Source organism: Capsicum annuum, chromosome 2 (genome assembly GCF_002878395.1).
Source record: "Capsicum annuum cultivar UCD-10X-F1 chromosome 2, UCD10Xv1.1, whole genome shotgun sequence".
Taxonomy (NCBI): Eukaryota; Viridiplantae; Streptophyta; class Magnoliopsida; order Solanales; family Solanaceae; genus Capsicum; species Capsicum annuum.
This window is the reverse complement of record NC_061112.1, coordinates 75,785,150-75,806,149: the sequence shown is the minus strand read 5'-3', so window position 1 is coordinate 75,806,149 and position 21,000 is coordinate 75,785,150. Positions and strand designations below refer to the sequence as shown.

The 21,000-nt window shown below is 36.5% G+C and overlaps 1 protein-coding gene across 4 annotated transcripts in view; it reads left to right on the top strand.

Annotated features, from left to right (window-relative positions):
• The first annotated feature begins 11,185 nt into the window (after window positions 1-11,185).
• The window catches only part of LOC107858566 (vacuolar fusion protein CCZ1 homolog B), an 18,246-nt gene continuing 8,431 nt past the window's right edge, over window positions 11,186-21,000 (top strand). Inside the window, exons 1-7 of one of the 4 annotated variants that reach the window (XM_047406355.1) lie at window positions 11,335-11,658; window positions 13,990-14,186; window positions 14,811-14,904; window positions 15,875-16,055; window positions 16,140-16,178; window positions 16,282-16,391; window positions 18,632-18,727. In XM_047406355.1, the coding sequence (XP_047262311.1) occupies window positions 14,005-14,186; window positions 14,811-14,904; window positions 15,875-16,055; window positions 16,140-16,178; window positions 16,282-16,391; window positions 18,632-18,727 (702 nt within the window). In that variant the 5' untranslated portion in view covers window positions 11,335-11,658; window positions 13,990-14,004. Of the gene's footprint in view, window positions 11,659-13,989; window positions 14,187-14,810; window positions 14,905-15,874; window positions 16,056-16,139; window positions 16,179-16,281; window positions 16,392-18,631; window positions 18,728-21,000 lie in introns of all 4 variants that reach the window. The other 3 variants (XM_016703297.2, XM_047406354.1, XM_047406356.1) reach the window with 3 other exon arrangements.

The following is a 21,000-nucleotide window of genomic DNA, read 5'->3' as shown; positions in this document are numbered from 1 at the left end:
TATCTTAACATATGAGTAGTACCCTTAGAGTTGTACCTTGGTCAGAATTATCTAGACCATACTTAAGGCATCATACGACTTAGCAACATACCACTCATACACTATTATATGATTGGTATAATGCTTAATCGTACCTAGGTCAAAAACCAACCCAAATACACTATCTAATATACGAGAGAGGGACCCTAACCTGTACCCAAACATACGACTAGTACCTTCTAGTCATATGTTTTCCAGAATCTCCAACTTAGGAAATTTTCTAAGGGTTCAAAGCCAGGTTGTTTCAAATAGAATAAGATAGTAGCATCTATGAATATAATCATAAAGGAATCAAGATCGGATCAAAATACTCGATCATCAACTCCATGAATATTATTGCGGCATTAGTCAGTCCAAAAGATATGACCAAGAACTTATAATGACCATACCAAGTTTGGAAAGTCATTTTTAAGTATCCAACGCTTCAATCTTGAAATGATAATACCCGAATCTTAAGTCAATATTAGAAAACATAGAAGAACCCTAAAGTTGATCAAATAAGTCACTAATGCGTGGAAGAGGATACCTATTCTTGATGGTCACCTTGTTCAATTATTAATAGTCAATACACATGTGCATAGATCCATCTTTCATCTTCACAATAAAAATAGGATCACCCTAAGGAGACACACTAGGTTTAATGAAACCCTTACCTAATAAATATTGTAACTACTCCTTCAATTCCTTCAACTTGGATAGGGCGATCTTATAAGAAGGAATAGAGATAGACTTGTTGCATAGCTCAATATTAATAGCAAAATATCCCGATCCAGAGGCATACCAGGTAAGTCCATAGGTAACACATCCTGAAACTCTCTAACAACTCAAATAGAATCCAAAAGAGGTGGTAAGTAAATACTAGTATTGCGAATATAGTCAAAATAAGAAAGAAACCTCTACTCTATCATATGGTGAACATGTACAAAAAATATAGCTCCCTTCAGATTTGAACTAGGAGTACCCTTATATGCCAAGCTTGGCACACCGGAGTAACTAAAGTCACAATTTTGGAAAAATAATCTAAAACAACATGATAGAGAGCTAACCAATCCATACCTAAAATAATATCAAAATCAGTCATATTTAGGATAATCAAGTCCATCTAGGCCTTACGCCTCACAAAGGTCACTACTCATGATTGGTACACCCATTCCACCACTAAAGAATATCCTATCGAGGTCGAAACATAGATATGCACATCAATGGACTCATATGTAGCATCAAGCAATAGCAAAGTATACATACACAAAGAAGAATGTATACCTAGGGTTAAATAGCATGAAAGCAGAATGATGGCAAACTAGGACGATAACTACTTCAGAGGCCTTTACCTTAAGTCTCCTAAGTATAGTATAGCATAACATTGTCCACACTCACTCCCAGACTGAGCAACCCCACGTCTACCACCATGAGCTCTACTTTAAATACCTCTAGTACCATTTTTACCATTCTATAAACCATCTTGGACTGTAGATATAAGAGTAAGGCAAAGCTGAAGTTGAGAACTTTGCTAGAAAGGACCCAAAATACTCCGAAGATAGTCCCTCACATAATAAACAAACTCTTCATAGGCGTACTACTCTCTACTACCTGACTCACATAGAGAGGACCCAAAAGAACTAAAATGCCCTTCCTAACTAGATGAACCAAAACTAGAGCCTTTACTCACATGACCTAACCTAATATAAGTATGATAATGACCATGGACACTTTTTGAGCATTTTTTAAGACCACCTAAAAAATGCACAAGCCCAAGTGTGAAGAAGGCCCAAAACCGGTTTTAAAGTGCACTCCATGGAGCTGTTTTGGAGCCTTTTAACAGAAGGATTCTTTTGTCTTTTGTCCACTACTTGTATTGTAATATAAATATAAAATTGTAGGGTTTTATGTCTTTAGTTTGTGATTGATATTGTAAGAACACTCCTATTAGAGAGAAAGAGACTCCTACCGAAACTAGGGCCTAACACAAAGGTAGAATTATTTGTATGTGGTGTATTGCTTGATACGTTGGTGCTTGAGAGGTGGATGCCCCTCTTGTGTCATTGTAAGAGTTAGGTATATGTTGTGTATGGTGTTAAGGTTCTAAGAGTGGAATAGGCTCTTGGGTTCCTAAGATTACAACTTTATTGTGTCTAACTATCTATCCTTGTTTCTTGTTTTCAGCTTTGGTTTTCCATGTTTTGCTATTGAATCTATAGGTTTTTGTTGGTTTAACCTTGTTATTATTCATTATATTATGTTAATATAGTTTGTTGGTTGGCTGGATTCATATGTAAAACACTTGTTATTCTCCCTATTCTTGTTATAAGTAGCGAATCCGAGACTGGTCACCTAGATAGTCCATAGTTTCTCTTCTTATGGACTATGTTTGTTTTGTTGTGTTCTTGGTCATCCTTGTATCATTTGGTATCAGAGTTATCTTTGATTTTGTTCTAACAAGATCAATCTTGGGTTTGAGAGTTGAAAAATACAAAAAAAAATTATTGAAATCTAAAAATTCCAAAAAAAAAAAGAATCTATCCATCTTGTTCTTGGCGGAGAAAATTATGTTGTGTTGTTGTCTTGGCTGAGATTGGTGTTGTGTGTTTAGATCTAGGTGTTCTTTTGTTTTTCTAGTGTTCTTGTGTTGGTATCTCTTTCACTAGCACAAAGAGCGCCAAGATCTAAAGTTGAGCTTAATATATTGACAATATTGAAGTGAACTTGGAGTTGGCCGAGCCTTGAAGACATTGTTCTTGGCCGTATAGTGTGTTGTTGACATTGGGATTTACCTTTTTGTTGTGTTGTTGTTGAGTTCTTGAAGGTTTTTGTGGTATTCATATTGTTCTTCATCTATTCTTGCAACTTAAGACAACCAAAAGACTAAAATAGATCCAAAAAGTTGTAAGACAAAGGTTGTAAAGTTGTTATGAGAAGACTTGCACATGTCACTTCCTAGACTTGACAACCACTTTTCCTTAAATCAAGGGGTCTTGTTTTGTGGGACTAGTAAAGTCAAATCTTACCCTTTTGAGTTTGAAAAGTTGACAAGGAGTACAAGACTTTATTTTCCCTCCAATATTAAGTTATCTTTCAAAAGGTGTATAAGGACTAAAAAACTTCAAGTTGTTGAAAATTTGTGAGGACTGTGACCAATTAAAGGGTGCCACATCACCAAAATAACTGTTCACATGACCATTTTAAGCTCAAAATTATATCTTGTAGTTTCATTTTGTTGTTTCTCTTGTTGATTCCATTACTAACTTACGTGTTAACGCTAAATTATAAGTTAGTTTTGTAGTCATTTTTCGTGTTTACGATTCTTCGTGTGTCCTTTTGTTATTGTTTCCTTGAGTCGTTGTAGAGTTTTGGTTCACCTCTCAATCACGGAATACAATCAAGATTGCCACGCTTGTGTGATTGAGTGAAGAAATCGAGAGGCAAAGAACTAAAGAAAGAGTGTGAGGACCTTTCTTTTACAACTAACTTGTTTAATTGTTTTGTAGGTGTTTTTCTTAGGTACATTGCAATGGAGGGAACAACCTCCCAAACCATGGGTAACAATGATACAAATATCCTCATGGCTTCTATTGAGGGACTCAACTGTACTTTGGAAAGAATGCAAGTGAGTCTTGGGAAGTTAGAAACGGATGTGTCTTCGGTAAAGGGGGTGTAACATCGTTGAAAGGGGATGTATCTACTATGAGTGGGAGATTGGAACGAGTAGAAAGCCAAAGGATCTGCCCCTCTACTCCTCAATACTATCATGTGTCCTTGAGTGGACATGATTAAAACAATTTTCCTACTATCTCTCCCAAAATGTTACACCAAATGATCAATCCACCGAGACAACCACCAAATACTACCCAAAGCCGAGAGTTTGATAGACTAACCTACCCTCCATTTCACCAAGTCCAATAAGAAGGATTTGGAACCCAAATACCAACACCAAACCCGAGCCCTCCACTTACCCAAAGTCCTCATATTCTAATTCAAGCTCCATTAGACCAAAGACCTTACTTTCCACCCAATCCAAACCCACCTAACCCAAACCCACCAAACCATGTGGAAAGATATGGTGGGGAAGAACGACATGAAGGATATGGAGTCTATATCAATTTTTACTTGAGGGAAGAAAGAATGAGGGGTAGACATGGGGAGCTAGGACGAGATGTGAGGGAAGGCCACCAAAACCGAGACTTGGGCATAAACTCCATCAAAGTTAGTCTCTCAATCTTCAAGGGTGAGAGTGATCTTGAAATGTATCTTTCTTGGGAGTCATCGTGTGACAAGATATTCCAACTCAATGACCTCACTGAGGAAAAGAAGAGTTGTTATGTGATAGCTCATTTTGAGAGGTATGCTAATACGTGGTGGGAGTATGTTAAACGGTTTGGAAATGAGAAGATTGGGGGACAACCTCCTCCTTGGTTTCGGTTGAAGAACCTTATGCGGCAAAGGTACTTTCCCTAGACTTATAGGCATGAGCTCCTTGCCAAATTGTACAATTTAAGGCAAGGAAGCAAGAGTGTCATGGCTTACTACGATGAATTTCAACAATTGATGTTGAAACTTGACCACCGGGAAGAGCAAGTAAGTCATGACATTGTACTTTTCAAGGTTGGGTTAAACAAGGACATCTCCTCTCGCATGACGCTTCTCAAATTCAACACCATAGATGGCATCTTCCAAATGGCTTTAGGGGTGGAGAGGGCGCTCAAAGAGAACTCATTTGTGGCTGCCCAACCAGAGATCCCCAAGGCTGTCCAAAAATAACCTCCAAGGTATGAAAGTAAATTAAATTATACTTCCAATCCCAAGGGGTTTCAATGCTACAAGTGTCAAGGGTGGGGGCACAAGGCTAGTGAGTGTCCAAACCGAAGGAATGTAATCCTAAGGAAGGGGAAGTTATACTACCTAGGAGAAGAGGTAGTGATTGAATCAACTAAGATTGCTGGAAAGCTTCAAGATGGAGAGCATGAAAAGGTTGAAGTTCAAGTTGAGGAGGAAGGAGAAGATGTGTGGTCGTGTGAGGGGTCGTGTGAGATACCTCTCTAAAGGAGGTGAGGTCATGAACTTGTGGGCAAATTTGGAGGGGATGATATAAGTATGATCATGACCATGCACAATTTTTGAGAATTTTTAATACCACTTAAAGAATGCACAAGCCCAAGTGTGAAGGAGGCCCAAAACCGGTTTTGAAGTGCATCCATGGGGCGGCTTTAGAGCCTTTTAATGGAGGGGTTATTTTGTATTTTGTCCACTACTTGTATTGTAATATAAATATAACATTGTAGGCTTTTATGTCTTTAGTTTATGCTTGATATTGTAAGAACACTCCTCTTAGAGAGAGAGAGACTCCAATCGAAACTAGGGCCTAACACAAAGGTGAAATCGTTTGTGTGTGGTGCATTGCTTGATACGTTGGTGCTTGAGAGGTGGACGCCCCTCTTGTGTCATTATAAGAGTTAGGTGTGTGTTGTGTAGGGTGTTAAGGGTCCAAGAGTGGAATAGGCTCTTGGGCTCCTAAGATTACAACTACATTGTGTCTAACTATCTATCCTTGTTTCTTGTTTTCAGTTTTGGTTTTCCATGTTTTGTTGTTGAACCTATAGGTTCTTGTTGGTGTAACCTTGTTGTTCTTCATTATATTATGTTAATATAGTTTGTTGGTTGGCTGGATTCATGTGTAAAACACTTGTTATTCTCCGTATTCTTGTTATAAGTAGCGAATCTGAGAGTGGTCACCTAGATAGTCCACGGTTTCTCTTCTTGTGGAATGTTTTTGGTGTTTTTTTTGTTGTGTTCTTGGTCATCCTTGTATCATAACCTATGGTGACTAAAGCCCAAAGAATCAGACATCTACAATACAAACCTACCTGAATTGGTCTACCATGATAACTGTGAGCCCCTCTACCTAAGAAATTCCAACCTCAAGACATATTTCCACTGAACTTACCCTGTCGATGGATCTTCTTAGCATCACATCGCTCTAAGTACCCTGACAAAATCGACTTAATCAAATTAGCATACTCTACTTTGGAAAGAAGCTCCTACAACAACCATTTGAACTATAGCAAACTGATAATAACCTACCAAACCCTTGACAAACTTCCTAATCCTCTTTGTCTCGATAGAGATACTGGTAGTGACATATTTGAATAGTGAATAAAAATATGACTCTACCATAGTCACGAGGCCCTGCTCCAGGTGATCAAACTCATCTCACATCTATTCCTTTAAATGTAAGGCACAAACCTCTCCGAAAAAACCTTATAAACTGAGTCCATATCATAAAAGACGAACCCAATAGTTTATAACTAGAAAGAGACCTCTTCCACTGTCTGGCCACATCAGTCAACTAATAAGTCGTATAGGCAACACCATAGGACTCAATGGATCCAAGGTTATCCAGTCTTTCCTGGCAGCCAAATAAAAACTCATAGGCATCCTCTCCAATAGAACCACTAAACTTGGGAGGAGTCAAAAGAATGAATCTCGTATATCTCTTCTAATTATCAAAAGACATCCTCGGACTTAAAGCAATACGAGAAACAATGAGCCTAGTGGGTAGTAAATCAACACGGGAGGGAGGGGGTTACAGTAGTAGATGGATGTACCCATAAAGTCAGTAAATCATAAGTAAGAGCTTGCTCTAATGGCGAAATACCTACTGGAGTCTTTGAGAAACACCCCGCACACTCGGTGGGGCACCTGTCTTGGGGACACCATCCAACTGACCCAACAGACAAATCAACAAATCCTGTAACATTAGGGTAGCAACTTTACTCTAGAGAACTTGATCTAACCCGACATCCTCTATCAAATGGTCCTCATCATCATAATAAATCTCAAGCTCAAGAGAGGCCACCCTAGCCTATCCATTGGCTAGAAATCTCCTCGTCCCCAATCTCTACCTCTAGCTTGGGTACGATCCTTGCCTCACCCCATGACTTGGGCTCCAAAAACGAGAGCTAACTTAGCATCCTCAATATTTCTAGATCTAGTCCTTACCATTTGTGCAAAAAATAACGGAATATAAGTTTAAAATATTGTATATGAAAAACTCCCCTGATAAGGAATCAAATTAGAGAGTTTTTTTCGAAAGATATCTTATAGCCTCTTAAAGATAGATACGAACATCTATGTATCAATCCACAAGACTCTACTATACATCCTACTTTTACACTTATGAGACCGCTAAACTTGACACTCTGATTCCAATTTATCACGAACCAAAATTTGAGGTCATGATGGCACCTACCTCAATATAAACTTGGTAGGTAAGCCAAAAGTCCACAAAACAAAAGAAGAATACAACTACCAAATAAATAATACGAGACTTTGAGAATGAAGTTAGGCTATAATAAGTAGATAACATAAGTATACGAATAAAAACCTAAGTCTGTAAAGACTGGTGTCATAAGTGTGAAGAGAATCTAATACAAATCTTTGAAAATAATTAAAGACAAAGTAAGATTGAGGGGATTCGAAGTGCACCCTAAACTCTGGAGCTCATCAGTACCTCGAATGTTGATATCTTACAGCATGAGATCAACTACCACAGGTCACACTCGTATTAGGATCTGCACCAAAAGGGCATAAAAGTAGAAGTGAGTACGGTCCACTTGTATTCAACAGGTATCATAGGCCGACTGAGCAAAGTAGAAAACTAAAACAAGTAAAAGATACTATAAGCATGTTCCACCAGTAAACATAAAAGTTTTCAAATGGTAGCTCACCCCATCTCTACTAATATTTCAATAATATAAAGCAAGAAGGAAAGCTACAGAAAATATAAACAGAAACTAATTACACAGCAAACAAACACATAGAGGAAATACAAATGATGTAATGTAATGTGATGATGGTGGATCATAATAAATGTAATCCATTACATGACTTTTTCTATACACTTTCGAGCCTCAATGCTTCAAGACAGGACCTATGAGAGGTTCGCAACCCATATAATTTCTCAAATCTCAATCTCATATCTCTATTAACCTTTCTGGCTAGTGTTCACGACCAAAGGTTTTATAAGGTGTCTCGTTTTCTTTCAAAAATCAGTGTTTCTCAGTGGTACCAGAATCTCATTAATATGTTTGTAAGAAACAAAGATGTAATGCTCACAACCAGGATAATAATTAATTCAGTATTGGTATAATGAGCTCAAAGTCAACTCGACATGTCAATAATTCATGATTTATCACTCAACACCACTAGAATAAATAGCAATGTAAGACATTAATAATATTATTTCAAAAATGTCTTTCTCAGGTATCGCCATCATGATAGAGGCAAATAATGCTCAAATGGTCCTGTAATATCTATTCAAGTCCCAAAACGCTCATCGTAACAATAATAATGGCATTTAACGTGCAAATAAGACCTACAAATATCAAATAAAGCCCTTACACAGGCATCACACCAAATATAATCTCTCAAGTCAACAACAATATAAATATAAGCCCCCACACCAGCAGCACGATAATATAATGACCTTAAAAATACAATTTCCTCATCTAATTTCATAATCTATAGAATGCTTTAGAAGAATGATTAACTACCCAGCCCATTCTGAAGAAAGTTAAGTAATAACCTACCTTGAGATGCCGAAATCCAAGCCTAGATCCTTCATCACAGAGCCTTTTCTTTATGAGCAGTCTCAGGATGAACTAAATTTATCAAAAATATCACCTACATATCAAAAGGAAACTAATGATACCCATATCGACTTTATTTAAATCAGTCAAAATGGGTTCAAAATCGAAAGGAATAAATTCGGAATTTTATTTTAGAAATTTGTTCCTCATATCAAGAGGAGTTTAAATTTGAAAATTCATGTAAAAATGAGGTCAAATCGATGAAAAATTAATTTAAAGTGTACCGAGTAAAAACCCAAAAATCTATTTTCAAATCAAGTTTGTAAAGCTTTTTAGAAGATTAAATCAATAGAAAAGTATGGAAATAGAAGTTTAGATATCACCCCAGCACGAATGATGAAGAAACCTCTTTGAAATTGCCTTTCCTGAAGCTCTCAAGTTCAAAAAGATGAAAAGTCGTGAAAATGAGGTATATATATTGTTCAGGTATATAGTACCACCCAAGCACAAATAATGAAGAAACCTCTTTGAAATTGCCTTTCCTGAAGCTCTCAAGTTCAAAAAAAAAATAAAAAGTCGTGAAAATAAGGTATATATATTGTTTAGGTGTATAGTACCTTATGATCGCGGTCCTTGCCTTGCGATCGCGAGGGTCAGCATTGAGCGACATTAAGTTGGTCATTGCAATCGCGAGAGGAGGGCCTTGCGATCTCATGGTCAAACCCGACTTGATCCATAAGGATTACCCATCATGACTGTAGTACCCCCACCATGGATCGCGGTAAAGGAGTCGTTCAAGTCCCGTGATTACAACACGTGTCCTTGTGATCGCGATGAGGGGATCTAATGCACCTAATTGCAGAAAACCATCAATTGCATAAGGTTGAAATGTCTCCGAGCATACCTTGAAGATTTATTTGGGACTCCACAAAAATAAACTAGATATGCAACCAGGCTATTTTTGATGTTTCAGACTCAATAGGATCGTCGAACATTTGAAAAGAGGTCATTTACAGCAAATTAGACCTCGGGACCCCTTTAGGCTTATTTTGACTATTTTTTATTAAAAGGATCAAAATAAAAATAAAGGCTCAAGACCCGAATTAACTACGCTTCTAATTCAAATTGACATTATGGATCTAATGAAATTGTCCTAATCACCATCTGACATTTGAAACATGAAATATTGACCAAAGTCAGACTCATAACTTTAAAAGCCTCTATAAGCCTCAAACACACCCAAATCACTCCCGAATGCATTGGGGGTCGTGTCAATCAACCCACAACCACAAATAACATATAGTAAGTGCGAGAAAGTGTAAAATAGTTAAAACTCATAAAAAGGTGAATTCACCACTACATTTGTTACATCATGGGTGAGAAAAACATGACCTACCTCTTAGGACTTTTTACCAACATCAATCCACTAGAAGAAGAGCAATGATTTGATTGAGACTCTCGCATAATCTTATGGTTAACCTCATAACCCCTTACCCTTGAACTAAGGACAACACCGAGCCACCGCTACAGTATTCCTACTGTAGCCTACAGTCAACTACACCTAGTTGACACAACTTGGATAACACAATCCCGCAATGCTACTATATTACAGCCTGTCAACTACCTCTAGCTAACAACCATCAGTCTAACTTTAACCCACTCTCTCAACTACTTATAGCTGATACGCTCTTACATGAAGAAGGGTACAAAATAATAACACCTACACAAGCTTCATGAATGAAGAGTAGGTTTATAATTTAGCATAAAATATAAAACTTAACAACAAGAGACTAAGAATATCTTCAATTTATACGAGCAGATCCTTTGTTGTTGAGGTTTTGCCTTTAAAAATGGGTGGGAGCTTTTGCAAAAAAGACTTAACAACAAAAGACTAAGAATATCTTCAATTTATACGAGCAGGTCTTTTGTTGTTGAGGTTTTGACTTTAAAAATAGGTGGGAGAGTTTGCAAGAAGAATAATCTTTTTAAGTGTGCAAAAAACTAGGTTTTGCCTCTTGTGACATTTGCTTACATAAGAGAGAGAGCAAACCCTAGATGTAGTGCTATTGGTTGAGTGGGAAAAGGACAGTTGCAACTCTGTTGCAACCTCCCCAACCAACTGCAAGTGCTGTCAACCAGTTGTACAGACGTCACACTTTTTATTGTGCAGTTCATCATGCTTAAGCCTTTTAGATATCAGGTCCCTGGATGCAGTTTGTCCGTCATTAAGAACAGATATCTCACGTGCCAATTTAGTGCTTCCATGTCACATATCACTTGAAGTACATATATATGAACCGGGAAAAATCCCCTTAAAAATACTAGTTAATGAGGTTAAAGGTATATCCATAATATGTACCTGGTCCTGAAATGAATTTATTAAACATTAAAACCAAAGTACAATAGAATTGTTGAATTTCAAAGACCTTTATTTTTTGACAAAAATAAATTTACACACATAACTGAAATTTTAGTCCATTGCACTTCAATTATGAACGACTGAAATTACATGCAGATTTTCGAATTCAATTGCGTATCATTCCAAAAACAGGTATACTTGCCAATGAAATTAAAAAATGAACAGAATTTAAATAGCCACCCAAAAATGGGATTTGTTCATTCACTCTTTCCATTTTATCTTTTTAAGCAAAAAAAGAAACACGAAAATATTTCTTTTTTCTTCTCAAATTGGGTGGAAATGTTTCTAATTCATATTTATCTTTTTAAGCAAAAAAAGGAATATGAAAATGTTTCTTTTTTTCTTCTCAAATTGGGTGGAAATGTATCTAATTCATATTTTTGTTCTTTTCCATCATGAATAGCTAAATTTTTACGTCTTCAGCTCTGAGTAGTAAAATGAAACTGAGTAGTAATTTGGAGTAAAGCTTTTCCCCTTTTTATATTTTCTTTCCCTCTCCATTATTTCCTTTCTGTCTTTATTGCTATAAACCCCGACTCCGGCTCCGGCTCCGGCGAGATCCTACCCTACAGCTCCGCCGTCCGGTTCCGGTCAGACCCAAGCGACCGGCGACCCTCTGTAAGTATCTTTAAATCAATTTCAGAGAAGAAATAGCAAAAGCCCTAATCCCAATTCTGTTTTTTTGATTTTTATGTATTGATAATTTACTGTGATTTAAGGACTAAATTGTGAATAGATACTCCTGTTTAAATGAATACATGTTTCTTAAGGTTGTATAACTTATTAATTTTGGAGATCATGGAGAAAAGAGCTTATTTTATCCAGGTCATTGATATAGTATTCCTCTGCTAATTGGCTTTTACTGAATCAAGCACACAATGCATCATGTAAACAGATGAAATAATTTTTTTTTTGTTAACCAAAAAGATTATATAAGAATGTTTCTTACTAAGTTTTTGCGTATGATGAAAAAGGGAATTTAAACCTTCATCTCATCATAGAAGCTGTTGCCTAGAATGTTTCTTACTAAGTTTTTGCGTATGATGAAAAAGGGAATTTAAACCTTCATCTCATCATAGAAGCTGTTGCCTATGATGAACATGGTTGTTCTGGTCTTTAGCATTACTACTCCCTATGTCCCAATTTATGTGGCACAGTTTGAATTTTGAGAGTTAAACAGTTTAATTTTGATTGTAAATTTAGGCATGCAATCTTTAAGTTTTTCTTTTAAATTAAATTTACATATTTGAAAACTACGTAAAAAGTATTATAAGTCACAAATATTGATAAGTCAAGATATTTTAAAGATATATGGAAATATAATGGTTAAAGAAAGACTTGTTTGCATCTTGGAATCTGACGTGTGCCACACAAATTCAGATGGAGGGTGTATTTTTTTTTTTATAATGTGGTGTTTATTAGCTTTCTCATACATCGACTATTCCATCGGTATCTGCTACCTTCTAGTAACTGATATTAGGTAACTCTACCAACACTTTTTTTTGTCTCTACGGGATTGTTCTAGTCTTTTGTAGCTAACAAGCACTAAATCCTGTGAGTTTCAGATAAAAATAAAGCAAAAGAATTGAATGTAGAATTAGTGTTTTACCAAATACTGTCTCTTTACTGATTGTATGTAAACATACCAGTTCTTCTTTTTGTTTTTGTGGCCTTCATATTGTTAGGTGAACTACAAACTGATTTTGCTACCAAAAAAATAGAAGGATTAGAGAAGACCAAAGAGACTATTTTTAAAAGTTGGTTATTGTTATTCGATAAGACTTTGGATTAATACGTATTTGTGCTCTTTCGCTTGTAGTCAAATCCAATTTACTTGTTTCAATTTCACGAGGAATTTTTCGCACACCAAACATTTTAGCAGGTGTTTTTAATATACATTACTTTCATGCTTGACCACTTCTTTTGAACAAGTATATGTCGCACAAAATGAGTTTGTGACACGTTTTGTTAACTAAAAAACACTTGTAGAATGAATAAATGAATCCTCAAAAATCACCATCCATTTTGAGCCGTGAAACCCCACTCTTCACCTCTGGATGTATATCCCATAACACCCCAAAAAACCCTTTATTCACCCCCTCATAGATATTTCGCAAATATCTCCGAGACATCCTCAGTCCATCGTTGATTCCTTCATTTTCAATCCATCATCAATTCCACCATTTTTCAGGCCCCTTATTGTTTGAGCTAAAGAATAGATTCTGTTTGCTGATTTAAGAGTTTGTACAGAAAGATGATCTAAGTTCTTCTGCTTTGTCCATAGAAGGTTGAAAATTCGTGTTTAGTTTGAATTTCGATTGGGTCCACCGCTTGTGCTACAAAACTTATTTAAAAATTGTTACTGTGGGTTAAGAATCGAAGTTGCAACTGATTCAAGATCTTGATTGGGTCCTTTAACATTCGAAATTGTGGATGATTCTTTTTTGGAACTGGTACTGTTTGTGTTGCGTTTGATTGCATTTACTGATTGGAAGCTTGAAAGCCAGATTGAAACATTGAATCAATACCTTGGTTTGAAAACTAGAGATGAACCGCCATTGAAGAAGGGTGGGGATTTGCTTGTCTTGGGGACAGAGATAATTTTATTTTTGGGGGTTAGAGAAGAAACTACAAGTGCTCCATACATTCGCCTTTTTCTGTGTGAAATATGCGCTTGTCACATAATTAAAGAGGTGTCTATTAGCTTCCTTTGGGAAAAGTTTGGTTGGTGTTAAAAGGTTCCTTTGAAACTGGGATGGGTAAAACTTAGAAGGAATTTGCTACAAGCTGAGGGGGTAAACTATGTATTACCCCTAAGAATTTTGATAAGTAATGCATTTGTATTGTGAAGTTACATAGTAAAATCTTGTTTGATAATTCAGATTAGCTGTGTTCTGTTTGAGAACCTTGTCTAATTTGTGATTTGTAAACTTGATTTCTTGGTGATAGGAAGGGAGCAGATAAATGGGAATGTCGGCAGCAAGCTCTGTCAGTGAAGCTATGAAATTGTGCATATTTGATTTGAGAAGGGGACAACATGAAGGGCAGGAGTTGGACAAGATTTTATATTTCTTTCCTGCTGATTTGCCTTTCCCCACCCAACTCTCTGTGATAGGGCTTAGTGAAGGACTCATAACATTCACCAGGTTTGTTGCATATTGCACTCACATATCTGCACTTGTATCTATTAATGAGTTGAAATTCATGCGATTCTTTGAAAAACTCTTGCTTAAAGATGGGATACCTATATTGGTTGCTCTGATTTTTATATTTTTATCTTAATTCGTTCATGCTGTCTCGATAACTGAACTGCAAATTGGAATGCGATTTTAAGTATGTGTTCCTGGATATAGCTTCAGTTCTTAGTTCTAGGGATAACTTTTCCTTTGTTCATCCCCTTATATACATAGTCATTATATCCAAAGGATTCTTAAGCCATATCATTAGGTAGAAAGATAGCTGTGCTCATATTTGTGTATTCTCATGTTAAAGACATTTAAAATGTTTTAAAAAAAGAGCTTGAAGATTGTTCCTGGATTGAAGTTGATTTGCTTATTGAAGAGCAATGGGATTCTGATGTGGATGTGTTATCTTTAGACCAAGAGTTCTTCATCTTATATTTATCTTCATTTTCTTGCTCTGAGAGGTAGATCTTCCTCAATTTGTGAACCGGGCCATCTGAATGCTGTTGTCAACTTCTTACATTTGTAAGCTAGATGGCTCTTTCATGTGATATGATAATCTTTTTTATATATTTTCATTCTGTGCAGAATATTCTCTCCAGAGGATCCATGTGAGGTTATAGAAGCAGAGAAGCACTCCCATGTTTTCTACGAGGCAGAGCGTGATATCTGGATGGTGATGGTATGACCTCTTGCAGTTATATAATCTTTTTCCTTTATTCAATTAGTGAACTTTTCCGGATATTTCATGTTACTTCTCATGGTTAAATTTTAGAGAATTGTTTGGTGAACTGTATGAAGGATAATTCTGCCAATACTCGGTTTAAATATTTACATGTGGTGATCACTTATTATCTGGACCAATTTGGGAGATTATATGATGTTGTTTTGGCTTTCTACCTGCTACCAGTTGAAAGCATGATCTACATGGAGGCTGGCCCATACTGCTTCTTGGTTTTTTCCTTGACCATACTAGAATTGTTTTACTTATGAACTGTTCCAGCGGACAGCTACGTGCAGTGAACTGAAGTCTAGAAGGTTGAGAACTAGATTAGGGAGGATGAAAAGAGAAATGGTAACTTAAGACGAAATTTCTTTTTATGTTACTTCTGTTGAAGTATAAATAAACTGTCAAACATCATAGTTGCAAAAATTCCCTACCGACCATGGCAGATCCCTACTTCTTGGCATGCTCAGACATGTGGTTAATGGTCTAAGAATGGATTAAAGTTGATCTCGTGCTGAACATAGACATAGAATCCTTGAGAGACATCAGTGCTTTATGGAGTTGTATCCATATTTCCAATGCTTTCGATGAGTATAATATCTCTAATTCAGTAGGGTGCGTAAGGCAATCTTATGATTTGCATATTTAGTTGTCTGTTAAATAGATTTCCCAAAAATTCTTTGAATAAGATTTGCCAGGAGAAGATGGAACGAATTAAACATGACTATCATTTGAAAAGATGAGTATGACTTACCTCTTTTTGATGAGGAAGCTGAGTATGACTTTCTTATGAAAACAAGAAAGTTCAGATACACACATTTTTTTGGACCAACTCAAACTTCCTCACGTTTTATTTCCATCGCAAAAGAAAATTCTTATGCTTTATAACTCTTCTGTTGTGCATTTGCTTTCCTGGTGGTATTAGGTGGTGGAAAAAAGTGATTCAGAAGCCATATGGCGGACTTCCGCTTTACGAAGTGTTCTTAAAGAAGTTCACTCTCTCTTTGTGATGTTTCATGGGTCCATAAGAGCATTACTTGATAGAGAACCGAGTGGAGGGCTTAGTCGGACGCATTTGTATTATTTCATTATGGATTATTTAAGTGGTGAGGCATCATTAGCTACCATTTCAACTCTTTTATAAGAAAATATTCCTGTTCAAATTATTTTATTGCAATCATGATTGTCAGCATTTGAAAAGCGGCCTTCATTGGAATTTTGCTGCTGGGGTAATACTGTAGCTTCTGTATCTAATAACTCATTTCAGTTTATGCAATTTGAACATTATACTACATTTTGAATGCTTCACCTATTAAATTTTTCCTGTGGTAGATTTTCTTTCTGGGAAGAAGCTTCACTTGCCAAATTTCCGTGACTCTTTGAAGGAGCGTGGAATGGTACAGATGTTGACTATTGGGAGGGAGGCAGCACTTGAAGTTCAGGTTTGTCATTGTCAATTTATTGAATACATTGAAATTGTTAAATGCCTGCCCATACTGCGATTAAAAAATAAATTAGTGCATTTATTTGTTTTGCTGGATTTGTTCATTATATTGCTCAGCTCTATGTGTCTGCTGTGCTCTTCTTGTTGGCAGAAATTGATCCGGTTTGCAAGTTACTTTGCTTTGCCCTAGTTAGGAGCAAGTCTTGACTTTTCTGGTTTAATCTTAAGCCACCATAACTCACTCTTTTCACATGGTAGCTTCTGCCTAAAGATCATGGTATCTTGATGTCAAAGAAAATCCCAACTACTATCTTTTTAGAGATGGGCATGATGTAATTGCTTCGCTGTTTTAATTTTTGAATGATGTAATAAAGATCAAGTGTGTTACTGTGTAAGGCAGAATAAAAATTATTAACTCAAGCATATCTCTTTACTTAACATGTTTGTTCACTACATTTATGTTTTTAACCTGTCCTTACTTGATTGCCATGAGATCTTCATGTAATGTGATTCACATTTGAGGAATGAAAGAAAATTTGATTATCACCATAGCCTTTTCCTTTAGCTGTTACAATGGCCTTCCAATCGGTTTTTTGCATGTAGTTGGAGGAATAGTTCCAAAAACTTTGAAGTCTCAGCATATCAAACATCTGGTGGGCTTGCTTTATCTTCCACCTTTAGCGTGTACACTATATCCTCATTGACATTATTAGAAAAGACACTCCGTTTCTATTTGTTTGTCTTACTTTCCTTCTTAGTCCGCTTCAAAAAGAATGCCTATTTCCTTTTTTGGTAACTCTGTAATTCTAACTTTCCACTGATGATGATGAAGACCACAAGATTAAAGGACATGTTGGTACATTTTACATATCTTTAGCTTAAGACCATAAGATTCAAAAGTCTTCTTTAATTTCTTAAACTCCATGCCAATTCAAAACTAGACAAACAAATTGAAGCGGATGGAGTATGTGTTTAGAGCTACAGAGGTAAAACTCTAGCTATAATAACAGCTTAAACTTTAATGATGAACAACTGTAGTTTAATGTTCTCTCCATCTCTCTCCTTCCCTCTTTTGTAAAGATAACAGTGTTTTAATTTTAAACTCTCATCTTGAGCTGACTAAAAGATGTTGCCTAGAGCTACTATACTACATTACAGGAAAATAGATAATGAGGCGTAATTTGGTTAAATCTCAGATGGTAAATCTTTTGACATTGTTCTTGGTGTTTCCAATCTTCCTGTTTCTTGTTTCTTTCTCTTATTCATCTGAACTACATTTCTTTTCGGAATGTCTCAACTTCAAAGTGCACTTTGTACTATGAGGGCGCAACCCATTACTGCATTATCAACATAAACCTAGACAGAGTAATCTGCTACACAACTTTACTGTAGTTCTAGAATTCAAACATAGTGAATGATATAATCTCTCCCTGTCAGATAAACTTTCAACGTCTAACTTTTTGTGGGTGGAGCGAAAAAGATATTTTTTCAAAAAACTTTTCAGCCACAATTTACTCCCTCTATCTCAATTTATTACAACCATTTTGACTAAGCACTGAGATTAAGAGAAGAGTTGATTATATGAGTTTTAAAAGTCCTATTGGAAATGGTGGGATCATATATAAGTTTATGTTCTGAATAAATATAATAGAGGAAAAGATTAAAATGGGAAAAGTAAAAGTAGATGCTACAAACCTCCTTTTATGTGCATAAAGACTTGTGAAGGAAAGTGGGGACGGCATTTAAGAAGAGAAGCCAAACAGCCATTCTCAGAAAGAAGTGTTAGAGTTTATTGTCTAATAAAATATTGAATTGAAATTAACGTTTAAAAAGATACATGATAGTGAAATTGATATCTTTATCTCTTTGCTTCTACAAACCATGTGAAATAACGTGGTATCTGGGAATGTGAAGCATTATCAAATCAAAGCTGGTATGGTAGGAGTGAAATTAGCTAATAAATTATTGTTTTGTTAGTGTCGTCTTCTTCTTTTTTAAATCTAAATTCTAATAAATGAGTATCTACCAATAAGAACTAAACAAAAGGATGTTGCCGAATATACGGCTTAACTGATGATTTGAACTCTGCTTTTTCTGTCCCCTCTTGATAGAGGTGTGTATGAAATCCAATGCCCGAATATAGTTTTTTGTTAACAAGGCTAATGTTATTGTGCAGATGCTATCATCTTTTGGTCGCTTGCCATTCTAACTTCCGTTTCTTGCATTTGGCATTCGCAGTCACTTGTAAGAGTGCTAAAATCATGTGCTGGCTGCACACAGAGCTACTCACTGATCATGTTCCAGGACTTGCTGGTGTCCACAACTCTTTCTCCTGTAGGATTCTCTCTCTCTCTCTCATTTTCACTTGAACCTTACCTCTTTACATTTTTGTTGGAACTGGCAATTTGATCAGCTTAGCCCAGGGAGGTTATTTGGGCCTGGGTAGTCCTGTCCTAAATACTTGGATTGGACCAGTTTCAGGACTTCTAGCCCATGAATTGGCTTGAAGGGGAGCCTACTTCCAAATTTGACCGGCCGACGGCCGTAATCAGCAGGGACAAACCAATACCAATCAAAAAAATAAAAACTAAAACTAGTGATTCCAGTTTATACCATTGCATCTGTACAGGGACAAATGATCTTACTCTCGGGGAATACACCTGAGGTTCTTGTTCATTTAAAAGGTTGGGTTGAAGCTGAACTGTAAGAAATGAGTGGTAAAAAATGATTCAAACACAAAAGAATGAAAAATATCTCGACATGAATAAGTTATATCACTATATTAGATTGAGATTTCTTTTGTTAGCATTTTGTTTATGAAATGGATGTTTTTTTTTAATTTGTACTTTGGTTAAATCTAATAGCTATTGTTACAATGACATACCCAGTGTATTCCCACAAAGTAGGGTCTGGGGAGGGTAAAGTGTACGCAGTCCAACCACTACCTCAGATGAAGTAGAGAGGTTGTTTTCAATAGACCCTGGTTCATGACAGATAACAATAAAACAAACAAAAAACATAAGAACAAACAAGAAAATGGAATAACACACCGCTAGATAATAAAGGAAGCAAGACACCCACAAGGTAATGTTATAAACTATCTATTCGAAATAATAGACATCACCAAAACACCACGAACAAGAGACTACAAGAAACTACAAGCACAGATACAAACAAAACACTCTTCCCTACTATTACGGACGTACTCCTACCCACTAACTCATGACCCCAATCCGCATCCTCTACACCTTCCTATCAAGGGTCATGTCCTCCGTAAGCTATAATTGTTCGATGTCATGCCTAATCACCTCCCTCCAATATTTCTTCAGCCTACCTCCACCCCGCTTAAAACCATCCATAGCCAGCCTTTCACACCTCCGTACTTAGAGCATCCGTGCACCTCCTCATCACATGTCCGAACCATTGCAACCTCGTTTCTCGCATCTTCTCCTCCACCGAAGCCACTCTCACCTTTTCTCAAATAATCTCATTTCTAATCTTATCTCTCCTGGTAAAGTCCATACATCATCGCAAGATCCTCATCTCCGCACCTTCAACTTTTGGATATGGGAGTTCTTAACTGGCCAACACTCGCTCCATACATCATAGCCAGTCAGACTGCCACTGTTGGAAAATATGTTCCATGAACACATACAAAATATACGAAGAAGAACACTAAAATGAAGACTTTATAATCTGAACAACGAACACAGAGTTAAAGGCTTGAAACACGCACTAAACGTTTTCCTAAAAATGATATTTTCTCCCTCTCATCTGCGAGATTGTATGCAAATAGTTTTAGCGGATATGACAAGTCTATTGAATTCTGCACTAAGCAAATAGTGAAGAGATTCTTTTGGAAAGCAAGAAATCAAGAACTTGATCTTTTTGGAGAAGAAAAAAGGTTATTCTCAGGTGATAGAGAAGACAAAAAAGTTTTGTTAGAAAATAAGTGGTTTGGGTTTAAATAGAATTGTTGGAACCAAATAGTGAAAGGAAACAACTTTTCATCTAAGAGGCACCTCTCCATCTAGAAGACACAACAACAACAACAAACCCAGTGTGTTCCCACAAAGTAGGGTCTGGGGAGGGTAAGATGTACGCAGTCCATACCGCTACCTCCGAAGAAGTAGAGAGGTTGTTTCCGATAGACCCTCGGCTCAAGATCTATCTAGAAGATACATCTTATTAAAAAGACACCTCTTCACTAAAAAGGCACCTCTTCATTAAAATACTTATATTTATTAATTTAATTTAAATAAAATTTCCAACACACACTCTGTAGAAATTACCTTTCAGCTTATGAGGCACCTTCTTATCATACAAAACTCCCGAAGTGAGTCTTCATTTCAACCACACTGCACCAATACGGTGCGTGCATCCGCGTCAATCTCACCATTCTCCTGAATCATAGACCCAAGATACTTGAAATTATCCCTCTGCTGAATGGTCTGTGAATCCTGTTTCACTACTACATCAGCCTCATAGGATAAATCACTAAACTTACATTCCAAGTACTTCTTCTTGATCCTGCTCAACCTAAATCCTTTAGACTCAAGGGTCTGTCTCCAAACCTCCAACTTATCATTAACTCCTCCCAGAGTCTC